This window comes from Malaclemys terrapin, chromosome 4 (genome assembly GCF_027887155.1).
Source record: "Malaclemys terrapin pileata isolate rMalTer1 chromosome 4, rMalTer1.hap1, whole genome shotgun sequence".
Lineage (NCBI taxonomy): Eukaryota > Metazoa > Chordata > Testudines > Emydidae > Malaclemys > Malaclemys terrapin.
Genome location: NC_071508.1, coordinates 134283491 through 134305925, shown reverse-complemented (window position 1 = coordinate 134305925; position 22435 = coordinate 134283491). Strand labels below are relative to the sequence as shown.

The window sequence follows — 22435 nt, the reverse complement described above, 5'->3', positions numbered from 1 at the left end:
GCCAACAAGTAAATGCCACTGAAGGTCAATAAGGGTGGTGGAATTTAGCCCTTGTTAAACAGCCAATCACTTTGGTTTTGTGGTGGATTTAGAAGATTTAGGACAAACGTCAGTGAATGGAAATCACACCTCTCTGAACAAAACAGAAGACTAAGCAGTGTATCTCTTTCATAATTTAGCTTTAAAACTTGATTTAAAAACTACAAAGCCTATAATTTTGTAATGAATTAACAGTGTTAATCTACAATTAGTGCCTCTTTTATCCATATATATCTCTTCAACGTGGCTAGGCATCTAAATTCAAACTAAGTGACCTACCAGTTTACTTAAGAACCATAATAAAAACTCAACATCCTAAAACATGAGGAGAATATCAATGAATTTCTGAGATGGATGAAAATGAAAGCCCCAGTTACGTTAATTTTTTACCTGTCGATCTTTTCTTAGGGGACTTCAAACTCCTCATGCGTCCTGGTGACGACATTCCACTTTCACTCATTGAGTCATGTGCGGAAGAGGCACTGCCTGTTGCTTCGCTATCGCGAATCATGCTTTCATAGCCACTGCTGCCACCACTGTGGTAAAAAAGGGCTGTCCTTCCCATTGCTGGTGGCAGTTCTCCACTTAAAACACTACTATTATCACTGCCATGCCCACTGCTATACCGCTGAGGCCTCCGGGGCGCAGTTATCTTGCTGTATGGAGATGGCAACACTGGAATTTGTGATTTTTCATCGCTGAGATTAATACCACTGTCATTCCCACTATCAGAGTCTGTGGAGCCTCTGAAATGCCCCATTTTGACAGAACTGCCAGATACCAGTTCATTAACCCGACTGTTGGCTGCCCTAATTGCTTGCTTTGTCCCCATAATAGTTCCTCTGCCAGGTTTGTTGTTGACACCCTGCACATATCGGGGGGTTGTTTTCCCACTTGGAGGAATGCTAGAGCTTTTTCCAATAGACTGAGTCAGTGATTTTACAGAGGAGCTAAGCGACTTTGACCCATTGGTAGAAAGGCTGCGGCTTTTGTTTCCATTTGCTTGAGCCTTCTGGTTAGTTGTACTTTTTACCTGGCTGTTTTTACAGGGTAAAGGTGCAGTATGTGATGGTGGTGACGTCACGTTAGAAGCTACAGGGGGAACTCCCAGCCGTGGGACCGATCGTCCCGTTCTACCATTGTTGATGCTAGCGTTGCCATTTTCCCTAGTTGTGTTTGCTTTGGAGCCAACTGATGTCAGACTATCAGACCTTTCCAGAGACATGTGACTCCCATAGCGATGAACAGCTTCACTTTTAGCTGCCTTAGTCTTTAAGCTTGAAGTCATTTTAGGCAAAGAATGGTCCCCCTTGAGGCTTGTTTTACAGCTGGTACTTTCACTAACCCAAGATCCAGCTTTTGATCGCAATTCTGCCTCTTCCTCAGCTTTTGGTGTTGCAACTCTAGGACAGTCCAGGCCTGCAGCTTTGCCTCCACTATTTGCGACCACCACATTTTTCTGTTCTAGGCTTGATTTACGTACAGGAGGTGTTGGAGGTATGGTCCCATTTGGCCTAGGTAGCATGCTTGACTTTTGTGGCAGAGTCTTCTTTCCCAGGGAGGTTTTCAGGCTGCCAACAGCAAAGGCAGCTTCAGAACTTCCCCTAGTCACACCTTCTGATGGAGCACTATTACTATGTGCTACTGGCATCACGCCCAGCGTGGTGGCTCCTCTCTTAAGCTGTGGAATTTTCATTGCTGCTTCAGATTTTTTAGTGGCTTCACTGGAAGATTTGCAAGCCATTTCACAACCATCTACAACCCTCTGAGAGCATGCAACCATAGTCTGTGACTTAGTTGGCTTGGTTGCACTGCTGAAGTATTGGGCAGCTTTTGTTGGCTGCTTATCAGTACCAAATGTGTGAGATTTTGGAGACAGCAGAGATTCTGCAGCTTTCGCTTCCAAGTGATTATCTGTGCGCACCAGCCAGGGATCTTCAAACATACTGTGTGGATTCTGCTGTTCCCTGTAGCTTACCATGGCATTATTGTGGGTTGGAGATGAGGTAGTTTTTGTTTTCCTAGGAAGACTAGAATGTATTGTTTCTATCAACGGTGTACCTCGAGAGTTGCTAGATTTAACTTTTATGGGCTGATCAGCTACACAAAAAGCACTTTTCAGCTGAGATGCTTTGGTTAATTCAGAGGTTTGGGGGCTTTTGTTGATGCCTGAAGACATTTTGCTAGAACTTATACTCTCAGTTTCCAGCTCTGAGAAACAAAATCCACTGTCATTCAGGGAGCTTTTCAATGGGGTGGTTACATTGGGCAAATCCAAGTTAAAAGGTTCCTTGGACTTATTACAGTTGTAAGATGATTGGGCAACAAAACTGTCACTGGACTGGGCTCCATCACTTTCAATTGTACAAATGCTAACTTCACTAAGCCAAGAACTGATGGAGGAACGTCTGCTGCTGGAAAACGGATCCTCGGCAAAGGGCAAAACAATATCAATATTTACACCAGTAGAGCTTGCCTGGGAGGTATAAGCATCAAACTCATCATTTATACTGCTAATAATACTAACCGGCCTGGAACCTGATGCAAGGGCCTGAAGGGAGCAGTCGCTGTTAAAGCTAATGATACTGGCAGGCCTTCCATTATCTAAAATTCCACTGATGGATAGTTCCTCTACCACTGTAAAAACAAGCTCATCCTCTCCATTCAGCTCCACAGGCTGCTGCAAAGTCACCGTGGTGGTCAGTATATCCCGGTCAAAACATTTACCTTTGAACGCTGAGTGGAAACTATGTACCTCGATAGCACCAGATTGAGTCTGGGTGTTACTGCCAACTAGAAATGTGCTTCCTACCAAGTTGTGCTCAGGTTTGCTAGCCATTTGCTTACTCATTCCCACAGGAGGAGTCCGGATTGCACTGCTATTGTCCAACTCTGAACATGCTTCTTTGGACTTGAGGGTCTGCTCTTTCTGTTGTGGGGGTGTGGGCGCAGGGCTTGGTAAAGGTCTCTTCACATATGAGGACTTTTCTTTCACTACGGGTTCAGCTGTGGCCTTACTCTGCTCTTGACTCCTAGTAAGGTTATATTTTGATGATTTCAGTGAATCTGTGATTGTCTCTCTCTCTTTCTCGCCATCCGAGGCTGAGCCCAGTTTTTTGCCTTCAGCTTTGGTTTGCGGTTTGGAATGTTCCGCTTTGAAGTGAGGGGCGTTCTTTTCATGACAACTGCCACCCCTTTGCACAGCAGCCTGGAAATGAAGATTATGTCCTTTTTTTGGAGAAACTGTTTCCTGTGGAACAGGTTTTTTATACCCTCCAGATGGAGAAGATGGTTTTTCATTTACCAGTTTAGACTGCACATTTTCTATCACTGTCACTGGACTACAATTTGATGCAACAGGTGTTTCTCCACAAGCAAACTTTATAGGTTCCTCACTTCCATCAATGAATTCTAACCTTTCTTGCAATTCAGCAAAAGTGTTGCACTTAAAATGGTCCTTGTCGGAACTTCTAGCAATAGAAAAGTTGTCCTTGCTTCTCTTTTTGTTAAGGGAAGGAATTATGGGAACAAACTCTGGAGGCCCTTCATTATCTGTTAGTTCCCTGTCAGACAAAGCTGCACCATTGGGACCAACATAGATGACGGTGTCACAAGATTGTTCACTGCTGGAGGAATAATCAGGATCACTAGAAATACTCAATACAGGAAAATCAGGGTCAAGTGCTACAGTTCTTGGGTGAAAAGGTCTCAAGTGAGGTGGTCTTCGTACATGGCCTTCTTCACATGAACTTTCTCCTCCAGATGAGCTGGATGCATACTATTAATTATAAAAAAAGAAAATCTTTATTAATATTAAATGTATTTATAATAAGAGAGGAAATCTTAGGGTCATTATATACTCTGCTTTGCTTTCACCATCAACCACAATTGTGTCTAGTGGAAAACCTTTACAATATGAAGTTAAATAACAAAACTTATCTATGTACATTTTAAACATGATATGATTATTATATTAACCAGTTTACCACAGGTAAGTTTCATAACATCAAAATATTATGTTGTCTTTCAATCTTAGCATTTTACATTCTTTCCTTATTTTTTTTTAATTAAAACAAGTTGAACCTTTTGCAATAACCCCACATAAAATCAAAGGAATTTTTGCAATAATCCCACATAAAAATCAAAGGAATATTGATCTATTGTGTGTATGTGCATGTGAGTTTGCATAAAATTCAAACACAAATGTTTCAGGACTAATAATCAAGTGGAATAACAACAGCTTTGGGCCAACACGTTTGTCAATTTCTCTACCAAGCTTTGATGCATTTTGTATTAGTCCTCATTGTTTAGAAGTCCCACATTCCCCCACCAAGGGGTTCAGAGAATTCATTTTCAATTAAATTAATTGCAGCTTGCTTGTACACCAACCTTGGATTTCTTCTTTCTCATTCGGTGGATTCGTGATGCAAGCTGAATTGTCATGAGAGTTTCTGCATAATTTGCTGGGGAGTCAGAAATATGAGCAATCATGGTTGTTCTACAGTTGATGTTCCCAAATGATTCTCTCAGCAACATAGTCAACTTGTTGTCCCTATGTAATAAATAATAATACTAAGATGGTTTAAAAGAATTCTAGTTCCTTTTGCAGACTTTTCTAAAACACCAAGTATTATGGTTTCATTTTTATAGTGTACATGTATGTATGGTATAGGTAGATCTGAAATATACATGATCTGTACATATTTAAAACGTGTCTAAGCATATATACACAGAGATACCAAATTTATTCCTCTACCTGCATATTTTTAGTTCTTTGTTAATTTGGGCAAGTCCAAGAATTATTCACTTTACTAGCAGTTCATCATGAAACAGCTTACAGACACTATCTTTTTATCTCATTAGAGCTAATCTCTGGTACTTTGAATGCACCATCACCATGGTACTTAACCTACAGGTGAACAGTTCATGTAACAAGAAATAAAATAACTTTATATTACTGAACAGACCCAGTCAAGAATACCCTAACAAATATATTATTAGGCATCAAAGATATTTTTAAGCCCTGTCCCACCTAATTCCTTCTCTGCCATTTTAAAAGAGACCATGACCTGGGCATTCTGACCCAGAGCATGATACAAAGGAATCTTCTTTTCCTCCTGGTGTGCACAGAGGAGGGAGCCCATACACTAGATCCACAATTTGAAGCATGGAGAAGAAAGAGTTCCACAAAGCTTCTCCTTAGTAAGTGGCAATACAGCCGTCCATTGGACGTTACACAGCCTGATGCAGCAGTGCACTGGATGTTCCGCTATTCAAGGGGAGAAAAGAGATGCCTTGAATGCCCACCTACTTGAAAAGTCTGATTACCCAAACACTCATACATGCTTTATAGCCCGATCTGTGGCTATGGATGTGGATATAAGCTCGCATATACCATAACATGCACAACTTTTTGGGTGGATACAGCTATATCACAATGCTCATACACTGAAGTAATTATGACATTTGCTATAGTTCTTCTGTGTGGCTTAGGTGAAGATTTAGGGCCAGATCCTGGCTTCCATTCTGCCCATTCTGCTCTGGCAGCACAAATCCAGTGGAAAATTAGCCTCACTGACTGTCCAAGGATTTTCCTGGGGAAAAGGGAATCACCAGGTGGTATATGGCCAACGTGGTCTTCAGCCATATCCAGTGCAGCTGAGGAGTCATTATGCTCTGTATGCCACAGTTGCCAGAAAAGCTACTTAGGGGCTGTATGCAACTGGCACAACTTAGAACACTCCTGAGGCTGCTCTAGGTTGCTCCTCAGAACTGGCCCGGCACCGGGTGGCCTGTATTTAGGAGTCATCTTTACGTTTTTGCTCACTGAGCTGGGCTAGGTGGCAAAGGGCTTGGTCCCGAGGATCTGGCCATTCACTATTCTAGTCCATTCATTCAGCTGGCAACTGGCCTAAGAAAAACACTTGCTTTCATCTAATACAAAATGAAAGAGCACCTGCTTCATATTCCGCACTGGATAAATATGTGAAATGACATGAGAAATAAATGAGGCACTAACTTACAACTCATCTTAGCAAGCAGCAATTAAACTCTGGTATGAAAGGCCAAATTCTACCAGTGCTGTCTGTGGCAGGGATGTCCTCTTCAGACTGGGCCCCCTGCAGATATGAATGTATTTCCTCGCCATGACAGTACTGCCAGATACACTCTAGAAAGCACACATTGATGCCCACTTTTGTCAAGTTACCATTCCCTTTTCCACACAGGAACAGAATATGGTCCTAAATCTATTTAAATGCACAGTTTTTATTGGAAACACACATATGTGCAACCTGCTGAACAGGGCAGATTATTTATAGCACTACTGATACAATCCTCCCCCTTCTGTTATATGTACAGTAAAGCTGGTTGATATGTCTTGAAATTTCAACAAGACTTCTAAATTTGGGGCGGGGGGAACCCAGGGAAATAAAATGTCCCCTGGTTTTCAACAAACTGGCCAAAATTTTTCAAAGTTTCAACATTTCAGAAAGAAAGAAAAATATTTCTGCAATTTTTTCAAAGTGGACACGCACCCTTCATCCAACTTAGGTATATGCCACAATGCATATGATTTTTCAGACCGCTATGCATACCAATAACACATTATGGGACTCTAAAATATATTACATGAACATAAATGTCATAAAAACTGCACTGGAGGCCAGATATATGTTGCCATATATGTGACAGCCAAAACATCCATTGACATGAGTGCAATATATTAGCAGGCCATTGATATAATTTATTTGCAAGATAAAACTAGCTATATTTAAGGCAATGTACACAGCAATGTACTTACTTGTAGGGTACATGTTTAGCACCATTAATTAAGGCCAAAATTACATTGCCCAGGGCAGACAGAGACAGGCACAGGGAACCTCCACCATCTCGGCTCTTGCTCAGCACTTTTTCACAGCTTCCTAGATCAATGAGATGCAAACGGCTCCGTCCTCCGGACACTAAAACAAAACAACATTTATACACACATTCACCTGAGCGAAAGGACTCACACCAGATTAGCTATGCAGAATTTATTCAAATGACAGAAATAATGAATGCAGCATGGGGTAATGCCTGAATTAAATATTAATGGGGCTACATGCGAATTGAACAAAGACGCTATTAGCCACATCTACCACAGTTTGTGTCCGTTCTCGACTGCTTGGGGGGCTTTTTTAGTATACTGCATATTATTTTGAATCTAAATTTAAAAGTATTAATTTAAAACTAAATGAATAAATCGAATTTGGAGTGACTGATCTTACTTCCTCCTTTGCCACTCTTCTCCATGCGATACTGGTAAATGTGAAGAGTGAAGAGCATATGTGAATTCCTCCTGTCTTCTTCATCGCACTCGGGTTTACTGGTACTTCTCGCAGCAATTGCAGCATCAAGGAAAAAGGCAGCTTTCTCGGCTGTCGGGGCCCTAAGCTCACTTTGGTTTTGAAGCTTGAATATAAACAAGAAAATGACTAATTAAGGCAGGGGTGAATGTTTTTTGCTGATCATACCAAGTCTCTAGGGCGATAAGAGAAACAAATATGTACGCCATGGGAGTGGAGATTATATATTAAAGACAATAAAAAAATTTACCATCTTAAAAATTGTCATCATCATTGTCAGATAAAAGGAAATAAAAAGCAGAGGAAAGTCAGGCTCAAAAGCCTATGTTGCGATATCCATTATACCTGGGTTCCACATATCGGATCCTCTCTCAAATAAACCCCTGGAGACTGACCATCCTGAAGGCTGCCAGTGGCTACTTCAGCTAACAAGTCCTTAAGGTTTTCATCTTTGCCACTGATCTCCACAGCAGATACTCTAATAGAGAAACGAGTCCCAGTTTTTTCTTTGCGTTCATTGATTAACTTGAAGAGCCAAGAAATTGCACAGGGGATAATACCAAGGCTTTGTGTGGAGTTATCTTTGCCGATCATGGTATAAGATTTACCTATAAAGGAAAGGAAAATATAAACTTATCTTTCAAGCATAAAACAGTTTCTTCTTATGCAGCTGCCAATTTACATTATATGCCATGTGCTGTACAGATAGCTGGGGATAACAAACGCAAAAATGATTTGTATGTATTTAATTATTAATCAGTTAGTATTTATTCAATTAATTTTGCCATTTTTGTAACTCAAACCCAAAGCAAATTAATTTTTAAAAGTATCTCTGATCTTTTGCTTTTCATCATAACATGCCTCTAAAAGCTTGTTCCTACATAAGCTAATCTGATGTTACATTTTACCTTTTCAAATTAGAATTTAAGATCCCAGTGTAGAAATAAACCATGATAAGTTTGCAAAGCTAATTAAAAAGAAATTCTAATCTATTCGTATACTCCAGATTTATTGTTCCAGAAGCTGACAGTATGTAATTACCAGACTGACATAGTAATTAACTGTAACGAATTTGGGAGCTCACCAAGCTTGACATGACCAAAGCAAAATATGCAACCATCTGCACCATTCACAACAGACTGGATTACTTCGGCTACTGTTCCAGAGCATACCTCAGCCTGAAAGAAAAATTGGAGACAAATAAGTTACACAATACACTCTTTACTTCTCTCCTATATGAAAAGAATTATTCAATATTTCTGAAGCATAACCCTTTTGCCCATTTTTATGGCATTATTTCTCCTATTTTAGTAACTATGGTCCATTTTTTAAAAATAAAAGCTGCTATAACAGCCTAAAATAGTTTCCTATTCTATTATACCAATTCCCTTGGAATATCGATTCTATGACTAATGTAGCAATTGAACACTATCCAACCAAGCTTGCTGCTGGTATAATAGCTTAGCCAAGGGTTTTCAATAATAGTAACCGCTTCAGTGAAATGAAGCTAGCCAAAGAGTTCTTGTAGAAATTAAAAAGCCATTCATACTGGAGAAAAATGCATTGAAGACCCCTGAATAAGAATATTTAAGTATCTGATTTTCATTTACTATGGAAACAATAATATAATTGGTAAAGGGAATTCGCTAAATTCCCCAAGTGTACTAAAACCAGTTTATCAATGTATATAAGGATTTGAAATATATGCCATAATTTATTAAATATAGCAACTGATGGTATAAATATATAAGGCCATACACTAGTGAACAATGAAAATAGATACATGCCAGCAAGTCAGGCCCTTGCAATGATATTGCAGGTGGAAGTTGGCCACTCTGATTCTAGCCACCTTGAAACAGCGGAGAAATGCCACCTCAGAGGCCCTCCAAGAGAGGGTTGAAGAGTGTGGCCCAGAGATCACAGTGAAATCCTGTTCCACCCAAAGACAATGGGAGTTTTGACATTGACTTCAGTCAAGCCAAAATGTTACCTCGTCTCCTATTCGTACTGCATGTGCAGCACCCAAACCATCAGCAGCTGCTGTGCACAACCACCTGCCCAGATTATTGCAACTTTCAGTACAAATAGACTATTCTGGTCACTAGGACTGCACTACAGGTGCATTTGCAATTGTCCTGTGCATCTATTTGAGTGAGTCGTTACACCTTTTTCTCTGCACTTACCAGACATTAGGACCGCAATATGCATATTCACTTATCCAATACTGGAGATAAAAAGGATGAAAAATGTTTTTTAGACAAAATTTGTCTTGTTCATTCAAGTTGTAAAGTGACACTCTCAACATGAATTATTTGGAGTTTCATAAAATTGAATTTTCTCCTAGAGAACTATGTAAAGGTTGGTCTATGTCCAGATTTTTTTTTTTAATCCTTTGTTTTAAAGCTGCTATACGTGTTTTTTCTGCTCCCATTGGGGTAGTCTTGACTACAATCTCGCCAAATATATCCCCTTTCCTTCTGCCCACGTCTGCCTGCTGCCTGTTCAGTTTCAGCTCTACTGCTGTTTTTGTGCATAAGCACAATCCTTGCAGGGCCTGGAGAAGGGCATGCAGGATCAACAAAACAGTGAAACTGACTAGTCAGGAAGTGATGTCAAATGTGAAATGTAAAACTGAAAAAGGAAAGAAAAATAAAACTCTTCCCTGCTCTCTTTCAATTATAGTAATCTTATGGGGTTAGTTGTAACCATTGTCCCAACTCAGCAAAGCACTAAACTTTAGGCACATGCTTAAATCTGACCCTAGGTAGCAAAGCACTGAAGTCAATGGGGTTGAACTCCTAATCCTGTTGATTTAAAAGGGGTTACAACATAGTCAGTTAAAAATGTAAATTTCAAGTCAACTGTGCCTTTAAGCAGCACTAAAAATACAGGGAAAGTATTCATTCAGCACATTTATCTCCCTGGATATAGCTTCACTTCTGGGCTAAATTGAAACAGTGTGAGAGTTTACCCACTGTCTATTAATTACCATGTTTTCCAAGGAATTATACTAACTCCTTCACACAAAATTCCCCAGAAGCAATAAGGAACTCTTACATGAATTAAATGGTGTGCCCATGGGAAGAATTGTTAGAGTTATATGCTTATCTCCAGTACCTGAGAAGCATCCTGAGGGAATACTGCATCAAAGGCAAACATCTTTGGGACAGCAACAGTTCCTCTCCTGTGACCTAAGTTGGATGGTCCACTTGCAGATGGATCGTAAAGAGTGATTTGCTTTTTTCGTGGATCTACCTTTAGAAAAGACATGGATTCGGACGTGTCATGTGGTCCTTGAGAGGGACAAATTCTCACCATCACCTTCACCTGCAAGTAGTTACAAGGGAAATGACAGCTTTAGTTCCTACTTACAGCTAATGTAAATAATTGCATAGTATCCCATCCCCCAAACTGTTCCCTGCTCCCAAAACTTGTACATTTTTAACAGTTCTGTGACTAAGAATGACTTCTCCATATAGTTACAGCCAGATTTTCAGCACTGGCTTCCACTCTTGTGCCTGCAATGACTTTATTTTAAAAGAGTGCATTTTCAACTTTACCAAATAGATGTCTAATGATGGATCTCCTGACAAAGAGATCACGAACAGGATACAGAAAGCTTCTCAGTCATTAGGAAAGCTATGTAAAAAAGTCCTGAAATCCCACAAAATATTACTCTCAACAAAAATAAAACTTTGGAATGCTTTTGTGCTCACATCTCTCCTCTACAGCTGTGAGACCTGGACACCATACAAATGGAATATCAAACAGCTAGAGGCCTTCCATATGTGGTCTCTGCGCACCATTATGGGGATCCACTGGCAGGACAAAATTACCAACCTGGAGGTTCTCCAAAAGTCAAATGCCATAAGCATTGAGGCCATGCTGATAAAAGCCCAACTGTGCTGGGTTAGACACATCATTAGGATGCCTGAATATCGTTCTATGGAGAATTGGCACAAGGACATCGGAATCAAGACCACCCCAGAAAGTACTACAAGGACAGCATCAAAAACAGCACACACTTCAGTGCAATAAAACCAGATGATCTTGAGAAGGCTGCATTAAATAGATCAGCATGGCAACACACAGCACTCAGAGCTTTTCAAGCCTTTGAAGAGGACAGAAATAATCGATTGTTAGCTGCAAGGGAAAAGCATCATACTACTGCTATAGCGACCAAGATGGTCACCAATTTGTCTGCCCGATCTGCATGTGTGTCACGCTTTGGACTTCAGAGTCACTCCAGAATCCATAAAGAGAGAGCATGAAAATGTCATCATCAAACCTATGTACTACACACACACACACACACACACATATATATATCCCTGATTTGCAGGCACAATCAATGCTCGAAGAAAAACTGTGTCCACAGAAAAGGAGAATGTGGCAAGATCCTTTTGTAAATCAGGACCTTAATGTTCACAGACTTTGTGACCTGATGTATTAACAAATCCTTCCTGAACCGCTGTTTGAATAAACCAAGAATGAAACAGAATGTTGTATGAAAGAAGTCCTGGAAGTTCTCACTTTCTCTCCTTCTAACCACTGACATATCTTAAGTCCAATTCCTCCAATACAAAAGTGCTGTTGCTGTAACCCACATGGCCAGATGCCTTTCGCAGCTATAACTCATTGCTAAGGTCTTCACTGGCAGCCGGCAGGGTTATTGTCGCAGCACAGCTAGGACCACTTTTGAGCCAAAGGCATCAAAGGAAGGAAGGAAGGAAAAAGAAAAAAATTTCAAAGCTCCAAACCTTGAAACCAACCCACTAAAAGGATATTTTCTAATGCTATAAATGCTTGGCTCCTATATGCAACATTCTAAGGGTGGAGTGTATTTTTAGTCAAGACAACTCAGACACTTAGGTTGCAATGTTCGAAAGCAACTAAGGGAGTTAAGTGCCCAAATCCCATTGAACTTCAGTGGCAGCTGAACACTTAACTCCATTAGGCTCCTTGATAAGCCCAGTCTTAGTATGAAACACCAGGGTCCCAATGTTCTGCTGCCCAATGCCAGTCCAAAGTAGACGTGAAACTTTACCATTCTGCTCTGATGGTCTTTTACATGCACTTTGAACAGGTATAAATGACTACACAAGATGCAGGGCAGCAGGCCCTAGATCTTCAGTGCGCCACTGTCTAGCAGATTCAAACTTAGAGAAGTGACATGCTCCACCAGTGGGACTCTATGTACATTGTGTGACATGTTTAAATTATAAGCAGAATGGTAGTGTTATGTCCTAATCCAAGTACAGGAAAATCCTGCCGTGTATGAGATAACACTGCTGGTCAGCGTTTAATTCTACACTATGGAACAGATCCTGAACCGGTGTAAATTGTCATAATGCCATTGAAGCCAATGGAGCTAGGACAATTTTCACCATCTGAGCATCTGTCCCCAGGTGCCCAGTTGTACAATGGGCATAAATCCTGAGCCTGCTCCACTTCAAAACACCCATTGACAGTAAACAAAAACCAAACACTTCTCCTTTTAATTATCCATACAGAGTCCAGGTATAACAGTCTGTTAGCAACCATTCCACTATGAATCAAAGAGCCGAAATATCTACCTGATCAACCATCCAAAATACATACCAAGCCAAATATAGCACACACTTGTAACCTGCTGATTTGACTCCGATAGAACACCAGGACAGCTTTGAATGGTGGGTGGGGAAAGAAAGTCAAACTTGTGGAACTCTGACTGGGGATATTTCTAACGTTCGACAATTGTTTGTTGACTTTAACCTTAGCTTTGCATTTCCAGGTTTTCCAACACTAGTTTATTACAACCATGGTGTTCTAATAATGTTAACAAATTATGTTGATTTATAAAATTAGCATAGGTTCTTTTTGTCTTTTCTTTTTTTTTTTTTTTTTTTTTTTTTTTTTTTTTTTGTAGTTTTCGGCTCTTATTATTACATTTGTTCTGTGTAAACAGCAGTTAACCCCAGCCCTTTCCCCTTTCATTCAAAGAAATAACAGCCAAAAAGAAAATGAACTGCCATTCCAAGGTTATTTCAATTGATGCTGAAACAAAACACAAGGGCCGGATTATGCCTTTAAGACACTCATTTGTGCTGGGGGCAGTCCAGAGCTTCAGTATGGATTGCAGCATAGAAAAGCACCCAATATGCAGGAGAACTGCGCAGGTTGTGCCATTATTTAGGATTGCAGTGCAAGGACAGGAGGGAGGAGGGATATGTCCCCTATGAGGTGTAGACAGGTAATCCAAACCCATGGGATTAATGACAGACTTGGTTAGACACATCCCTAAGTATCCCACTGAATAGGGCCTGTGTCCTTATTAACTGTGGCTAAAGTATTTTGGAAGTTGCGTTTAGATGCCCTGCCGTGCAGTTTTGTTTTGCATAGCACAATCAGTTCAGAACGCTAAATTGCATGAGGCACCCCTGTACACTCAAACAGGGGTGTTAATATCAATTTTTGGCATCACAGGAAATATTTTTCAAAAGTTAGCCCTGAAAACTTTCCCCTATTTCTCCAAAGGAACGAAGAGATTAAAAAAAAAAAACAAAAAAAACCCCCAACACCCTATTTATAGGCCCTTCAATTGAACATTACACGAGGCTTCATGGAGGGGAATATTGCATCCTCCAAACACGTTAGCCCTGGTAAGTGGTCTCCTGATCTCAATGCTTTGCTTTCTTCTCTCTTTGGTACTGATCTGAATATGAAAAGACAGTCCTAGAAAATAAGCGAACCTTAAAATAAATGAAACAGCTGCTTCAAAAGGGAAAGTGCATTACAGGTGACAGCTTCAAGGCTGATTCCCCATAAAAGCTGCATGAAGCTAGCTTTGTGTGCTAGAGTGCTTCCCTCAACCTTGACATATCACCAAGATGTTCAGTAAATAACCTTCTTGATGGGGAAAAAAAAAAAAAAAAAAAAAACCCAAACCAAAACCACCACACTTCAAAATCACTTGATTAAAATGAACTTTAAAATGTATGCTGTTTTCAAAATGCATCTATAAACTGTACTTTCCTTTCTCTCGTAGACCTATTATTAGATTAGCACAGGAGGCGCTGGTATAAAAGGAAAATTGGTTTGCTCATGACCTCAGCAGCAAGTTCCCTTCAGTAGTAGCATGGTTAGTCCCTAAACAAACAGTTTCACCCTCAGAAAAAGCTACATGCATCAAGTCAGCCTTTCAAGTCCATCTCTCTGGAGCCAGAGGATACTGAAATCTCTCACCATAATGGATCAGATTCTACGTCTATCTGGCCTCCGGGGTCATGTTCATTTTTAAAGTGAAATTAAACTTTCAAGAGAATTTGAGGGGGAAGGTGCCCTCTTTTTTAGTGTTTTGTCTGTAACAACTGGGTTTGTGTGTGTGTGTGTGTGCAGAAAACTATTGACTTCAGATTAACCACATTTTCCTATTCCCAGGTACATCTGAATCCAAGTGACAGCTAATGTGATTGTCTACTTCAGCTATGCTTTACTCCAGCTATGTCTTTCCCATCACTGTTGAAAGACCATACACCTGAAAATGTAGGGCTAGACTGTGTAACTCTTACTCATGTGGGTGAGCCCATTAACTTCACTGGGGAGTAGAAGAGAGTTGCTCATGTAAACACTCGCCAGCATGAGCAAGGACTGCAATAGTAATGGACCAGTCACATGGGAGGCAGGGGTTCATGGCTAATCTTGGATGCAGGCATGTGTTTCTGGGAACATCACAGAACACTTTGTTGCTACATGTAACTTTCTCCATGTCCTCTAGTTTAGGACCCACCTTGTGTGACAAGGTCCATATTCTCAGCTGCAAGGGTTGTGCTATGATACAGATGTGGCTTAAGGAGGAAGAGGAATACGATATTAGAAACAAAGGAAAATAATGCTATCCTGACTGCCTAGCATAAGAGTCCTCCAGCATCCCCACATTCAACTTCTCACAGACTGTTCCTCCTGAGATGCCGCTCAGGTATTCTTTGTGCCCATTTTCCTGGAGCTCAGATACTGCAGTGATAAGGGCCATGTAGAATAACAGGAGGCACAATGAGAATCAGCACAATGTTACATGGTTTCATATAACATCTCAGGCCCAGATTCAAGGGACTGAAGGTCAGGAGCAGGTTTATGTCAACCCACCTAGAGACCTGTGTGGTCATTCACAGGCATATTGCAACCCAGAGGTTCACAATTACTGGTCTACCTAAAGTACAATTCTTTATTGTGTAGGAATATGAGTTTATGACATGCAAGATCTAGGAGCACTAGAAAGGCAGCATACTCCTTGCTGTAAGGATTAAGTCCATTGAATCTCTCTTGTGTGACCCCCCCTCTGACTCTCCTGGGAACAGCATGCTGTGCTCTGGAGAGAGCCACTTCCAGTGGAAAGAGAGTCATCTAGACGTGAGGGCATTGAGTGGGGAGGATTAAAGAAAATAACACAGGAAGAAGGAGCTTGGCGGCCACAAAAAACATTTTGACCCATAAGTAGAAGAGTGGATGATACCCTGACAACCCAAGTTCATTGCCTCAGAGCTAAACATGACATCATGAGGTCATAGCCTGCCCAATCAACTGGAGTGAAGGAGAAATCCACATTTCAGTACCTGAGGCCATCACCACCCAGAAAAGTAAAGCAAATGCATAAACAAACCAGAAGTTTGAAAGCAACTGCACAAATACAGCAATTTTAACTAGGAAAAATGTGATGTACCATCTTTCAGCACAAGATACATACTTTCATAATTCATTAATCCCTTAGTCCATAAATGGGCAATCCTGGTTATGCACACTGATGGCTGAGCAAATGTAGAAATGGAGCAATCATACCTGCAATACAGTCAAATGCATTTATTCACTTACAAAATTAAATATTTTCACAAGAGCGGTGATTTAATGCTACCTTGGTGCAGCAGTGACTTGCATACCAAACAAGTAGGTGAGTTAATTTAAAACTAACTAGAGTCAAGTGCACCAGCATTCATTTCAGGCTCTGGAATTACACCCTAGATGTACACTATAGAGGCTATAATGGGCTCTCGTCTAGCTATAAAGATATTAACTACTAGTAGCACACTGGATGGAATAGTAAAAATATGAGAGAGTCAGTGAGTCTAGAAATGGGATAGCGGGAACAAGTAGGAAGGGAAGGAAGTTGGTCTGAAAGAGAAAAGAAGAGACAAAAGGAGAGACAACAACAGACAGAGAAAAAAGCAGAAGAGACAAACACACAAGACAAGATATATTGGCTCCAGAAACCCATTTCAGGCCTCAGAAAGTGGCTCAAACAAGGAGAGAGAGCCAAGCCCCTGAGCAAAGATGAGGACAATAAAAATAATGTGGGAATGCTAATTTATTCCCATAAAAAACTATTTTACACTCCACTCCCTTGCAGTACTCACAATGACCACACAAACAGCAGACAAAGGTTGCTCCAGTTTCAGAGCCTACCCTATAGGGAACACACAGAACAATCTGTGATTTTGCCAACTTTATATTCCTTTAAATGAAGCATATGTTGACATTTTCACTCATATGGTAATACTGCTGAGGTTTTAACGTTTCTAGTGGCTTCCTTTCTTTCTCTTTTCCTTTCTTCCTCTTTATAAAAAGTATGGCATATCACATTTAACTGTTCTCTTCAGTGTCACGGAGTAGGAAAAAAAGTTATAAATTGGATACAAATATAAATCTAGAGAGAGATGGTGTCAGTATTGGCTATGTGGCCAGTTGCAATGATTGCACGAGGAATAAGAATTGGGAGGGGGTGGGGGTTGTACCTTCATTTGATTTCTACAAACAACCCTAAAATAAAATACACACATAAAACACCACTACACATCCACATAACAACTCATATTTTTCTTTAAGCATGAAGCCTTCTGTATCATGCAAATCAGTCAAGTATCTTGTTAATGAACTGGCTCTGATCTCGTAGGTTTTGAACACCATGGGTTAATATTAAAACTGCTGAACTTTCCAAATTCATGTTTCTGCGGGAATCAGGTCAGCAGAATCGCTGAAGGAAATCCTATTAAAATCAAAAGTGTTTGGGAAAAGAAGATGATAAACATATCCTGAATATGCCACAGGAGATGAAGAATTTAACAAATAAATAAATAAATAAATTGGAAAGCCCTGGAAATGGGTGGCATGAGGTCAGGGTCTGACTGCCCCATGCACGATGATGGGCGGGACTGTAAATGTCAGTGGCTGGGGTGGGAGAAGGATTCACGGTAATCAGGGATTTGTTTTTTTTTCCTTAACATTTATCTATTTGTCAGCCTACTGTAGGAGACAGGGAAAAGAAAGGTTATCAAAGCAAACATCTGCAAGCTGAAATTCACTCACTTCTACCACGTAAGGGCAAATAAAGTGGAAGGATGCTGAAGTGTGCAAAAAAAATGTTTAAAAGGCTGTTTTATGCATGTACAGCAACAGATTTAAGGGAGACTTGTAAGTAGACAAAGGCTGACAGCGGCTCAATATTCAAGCTCCATAGAGTTAGAAAGAAACAACCCACCCGTGTAGATGACAATGCTAGCTCTCGTATAGCCTGATATACTGCCTTTCATATGAACACATTTGAATGGTTATAGACACTACACCCAAATGTTGTTGATGCTTTTGGGAGAGAGACGCCTGAACCAAAACTTTAGATCTGAACATTCTTGAACTTTGAGTGGATCAGAACGAGATTCATATTTTACAGTTCTGAACCAAAACTAGGAATCCAAAACATCCCTGAGTTTTGCAGTATGGGCCATTTTCTAAAGAGTAGGTCATATCCACAGGTTAATCATTAATCCGCGGATACAGGGCCAGGTAGGGCCCCATCTACTCCTCTGTTCCTGCTCTATGCTGAGGAGTGCCTGAGGGAACTTTGTGTAGCTATGCATAGTTCTCAATGCAGGTCTGTGCCTCAATGGCATGACTGAACCCACAGTGTGAAATAGGATACCAAGGTCACGTTATGTAGAGAACAGTTACACATGGGGAATTAGGGAGGTTCTGGGAGTGTGATTTGTTTGTTTTATGGCAGGAGGAGAGTTATGAGTCTTAGACCAGAGGGCAAAACTGAGTCTTGAGGCAGTTTCCAAAGAAAGTCAGGTTGGTTCTTTCAAGTGTAGAGGGAAAGGAATCTGCCACCTGCTTGAGGAGAGACAGGGAAGAGGAGCAGAAAAAAGCCCCACATTCAAGAAACCCAAAGAGTGGGCTGGAAAATAGAAGCAATGTGGTTGAACACATGCAGTGGGACAATTCAATGAAGTGTCCTGAAGCTTATCAGGGAGAGTCTGTACTTGATTCCAGAATGCACAGGGATCCAAGAAAGAACTCTAAGGCAGTGTTCTGACTTCCGGGCTTTCCTTTGTGTTTGAAACAGACTGGAGCTGGAAGTTAGGCAGGACACAAAAGAAAGGAAATACAGCAACTGAGACAAAGGAATGGTGGGTAAGAGTGGTCAAGACGGTGTTGAACATGGGAAATATTTCTACGTGGCAGTAGCAGATTAACAGGCATAGAAGAAAGAAAAAGTCAAGTTAAAGCTCTAGGGTTTCTGAAAGTAGGAGTGAATATGAGATTGGTGCCCTGGGTTGAGATGGAGTTTTGTCTGAGGCTGCTCATCTTAGCAATCAGTAGGGTATATATTTTGGATATTCTAAGTTGAAGGAAGATAGCTCAAAGCCATATGCTGACGAGATATGAAGCTGGTAGAAATCGAGGATGAAGATGCATCAGTGCAGGCATTCTCATCCCAATAGAAGTGATGTCCAAAGGTGAATTCAGAAAGAAAGGTGCCAACTGGGATGGAAGAGATAACAGAGCCAATAACACAATCCTAAAGAGCATTGTAACAGACAGATTGAATAGAAGAGAATTACCCACTGCCAGTCATGAAAAAGGATCTATTGGACAGATAGGAAAGAGCAGAGGAAGAAGATATTCATGACCCCACTGAACTGTGCCACATGATCAAGCAAGATGGCAAGGCTGAACTGAAATCAAAGAGGGAGGAAAGACGGCATCATGGCTAAGACACAGAACTAGGAATGCTGGACTCCATTTCCAGGTCTGCCACAGACTTCAAGTGTGTCCTTAGGCAATGACTACAAAATATACAAGTCAGGAGAGAACGACGCCATTATTTTTCCAGATGACCAGTAAGAGGTACCAAATATTTCACGCGTTTAACCTTAGGGCGATGTACAAGGAAAAACAACATTAATTCTCTGAATAACCAGTTTGTTCATTGGTAATGTGAATACAAAGGGAATTAAGACTCCGATTCAGCAAAATATTTAAGCACATGCATAACTTTAAACATGTGCATAATCCCTTTGAAGTCAATGGATCTACCATATTCACATGTTTAAAGTTATGCATGTGCTTCAGTGCTTAGTTGGACTGGAGCCTACAGAGATGTTGAGTTTAAAATTAAACAAAACAAGAAGGAAAAACAAAGAAGCATATGCTAAAAAGAATTATAACATTTTGGTATATGAGTTTGCAGTTCCAGCCCTGGCTATTAAAATGAGCTTTGAACATTTTATTGGTCTATATTTCAGGAATTATACTGGCATTAGACTGGAATCTATTCTAGAAATTTTGGTGATGCGCGGCATGATCACGGTATCATAATCCTTAAAATGAACAAGCAATTTGGTCTTTAGCAATAAACATCATTATACCATATTTGAACAGTCAATATATATTCCCTGAGAACTTGCATTCATAACAGGCACTGTCCAGAAAAGGAAGTTAATTTGTTCAATGTTTTCAGAATGGTGGGTTATAGCAAATTAATAGAATGAAGTTATTTATATATACACCATTCTGAATTAAGATTTCTCACCAAGAAATTACACAGAATTCATTACTGGCCATTTTCCAATGAAATTGCTTATTTCTCAACTACTGTGTAAATGAAATTACAAAAGTCTTAGTTCAGAGCCAATATTTTTCATGGATTTAATTGTAACTGACAGATATACAACCCTTACAAAATTGGTTTACTGTGGGTAGTTCTTACAAGCCTTTCATATACTGCCACTACCATTATATAGCAAATTTATATGCAAAACTGCTATGCTAGCATAAACTATTTAGCTCCCTTGGGAGAACCTAAAAAAGCACTTCTATATTGTACTCCTTAGAAAATGGCCTCTATTAAGCAAGAATTGATTCTATATTCCCAGATGATACTACACAAAACTATTCCATTTTTAAACATGGGAAAAAAGAAAGAAGTGTATTTTTATATACATTTCTGCATTGTGTTTAATATGTTCCTTCAGCAGGGATCTGTATGTCATGGGTTCTACAAAATTGCATACATAGACTGAAGACTTTTTAGTAAGACGTATGATGTATATTGGAAATAACACTTTAGTCATTAGGAACAAGCAGCAATAAAGATGGCAAAATTAAGTACCTATTTGTTATTCATCATCCACCTATCGTAAGAACAAGTGAATACTGTATACTGTACACTTAAGAAAAGTCTACATCATCAATAAATCATGTTAGAGGTACCTTGACTATAGGTTCAGAAAAAATATAAATGAAAGTAAATGTCTAAAGCAAATAAAAAATGAAGGAAAATATGAATATGCCTTTCCAAGACACCAGTTTGGGAATTCAAATTCTCCCTCTTAATGCTCCACATCAATTGTCTCATATAGAAGGATTCTGTCATTCTAACATAAAAAAATTGACAAGATCTTTGGAAGAGACAAGCACTTAAAGTTGCTCTTGTAAGTGATGCAGTATTATAAAGAGTGTGTTGAACAGAACCCCGGAAAAAACATTTTGCATGAAAAAGGCTGCCTACCACACTAAAGAAAAATAACAAATTAGAATGCTATGCAGCAGCCACTGTAAAAAGGATGTCTTTTTAATACCACAATATGATAAATTATCTTAAGTAGCACATTAATGTCAGAAATTGAGCATAATCTAACTTCTTTCCAGTGACAATATTAAATGGCTTTCAGACATCTTTCCCACTATTCTGACATTAAATTTAATAACACCCAGTGAGACCACAAAAATGATTCAGTTAAAAGAATCATACTGCATAGGATCATTGCCTTTTAAGCAGGATTCAACTAAATGATTTGGACTCTGGTGTTTTCAGGCAGATTCATGGGTAAGATATATAATTTGCTACATAACATTTTTCAGTAGTGAATGAAGTTCTGTTCAGAATACAGTATGCCATTTGCAATGGGATTTTTTGTGCCTGGGAGGAGTAGATGATTGCTTATTATACTAAACATAGGTCCCAAGGAAACCCTTCCGTTATAACTTAAGAAAGTTTAAACTTTTCCTCCACCTGACATTATTGAAAATTCAAGCCACTTGTTAGCACCTATGGCAATGTGTAAAATTTTACACTGTAGTACAGAAACATATTGGGCCATCTATCTCTAAACAAAAGACTTAGATGTAAAATCAGGGATTTGCATTCTGGGGCAGATTCACATGCTCCAGCTGAAAGGCCGATGAACAGGGAGAATAGATGGTTTTGGAATGGAACAAAAGATGCTCCTAAGGCAATGTCTATGCTGCAGCCAGGGGAGTGCCTCCCGGACTGGGTAGACAGACACGCGCTCTCTCTGCTCAACATAGCGCTTTAAAAAGAGAAGTATGGCTGTTGCGGCATGGACAGCAGCACAGGCTAGCTGCCAGTGCGTCGGGCTTGTACTCAGGCAGCTGGCCCACGTCACTGCCTGTACCACAAAGTCTGCACGGCTATTAATAGTGGGCTAGGCTGAGCAGAGCTAGCACGTGTCTCTGTATCTGGGCTGGTTTCCCCTTAGAGAACACTGGAGACAATGAAGACAAAACAGAAATTAAAATGCTTTTTAAAGTATTTGAAATTTGCTTTAATAAATAATTTACAAGTAGTACTATATTCAATCCACACAAAGCCCACATATTGCCATCAGCCCATAGCAGAACTCCCACTCATGTGAATAGGAGCAATGTAGTTGGGCTGAAAGAAAATTTCAACCTTTAGGCCAAATTCTCAACAGCTGCCTCTCATTCTGCACCTAAACTGG

General features: G+C 40.0%; 1 protein-coding gene across 2 annotated transcripts in view; it reads right to left on the bottom strand.

Moving 5' to 3' along the window:
- KIF26A (kinesin family member 26A) overlaps positions 1-22435 on the bottom strand; it is a 130303-nt gene that overhangs the window by 6210 nt on the left and 101658 nt on the right. Inside the window, exons 1-8 of one of the 2 annotated variants that reach the window (XM_054028428.1) lie at positions 16108-16152; positions 10503-10712; positions 8470-8563; positions 7731-7993; positions 7308-7491; positions 6842-7001; positions 4429-4591; positions 430-3817 (exon numbers count right to left, since the gene is read on the bottom strand). In XM_054028428.1, the coding sequence (XP_053884403.1) occupies positions 430-3817; positions 4429-4591; positions 6842-7001; positions 7308-7491; positions 7731-7993; positions 8470-8563; positions 10503-10712; positions 16108-16113 (4468 nt within the window). In that variant the 5' untranslated portion in view covers positions 16114-16152. Of the gene's footprint in view, positions 1-429; positions 3818-4428; positions 4592-6841; positions 7002-7307; positions 7492-7730; positions 7994-8469; positions 8564-10502; positions 10713-16107; positions 16153-22435 lie in introns of those variants that run through there. The other variant, XM_054028426.1, reaches the window with a different exon arrangement.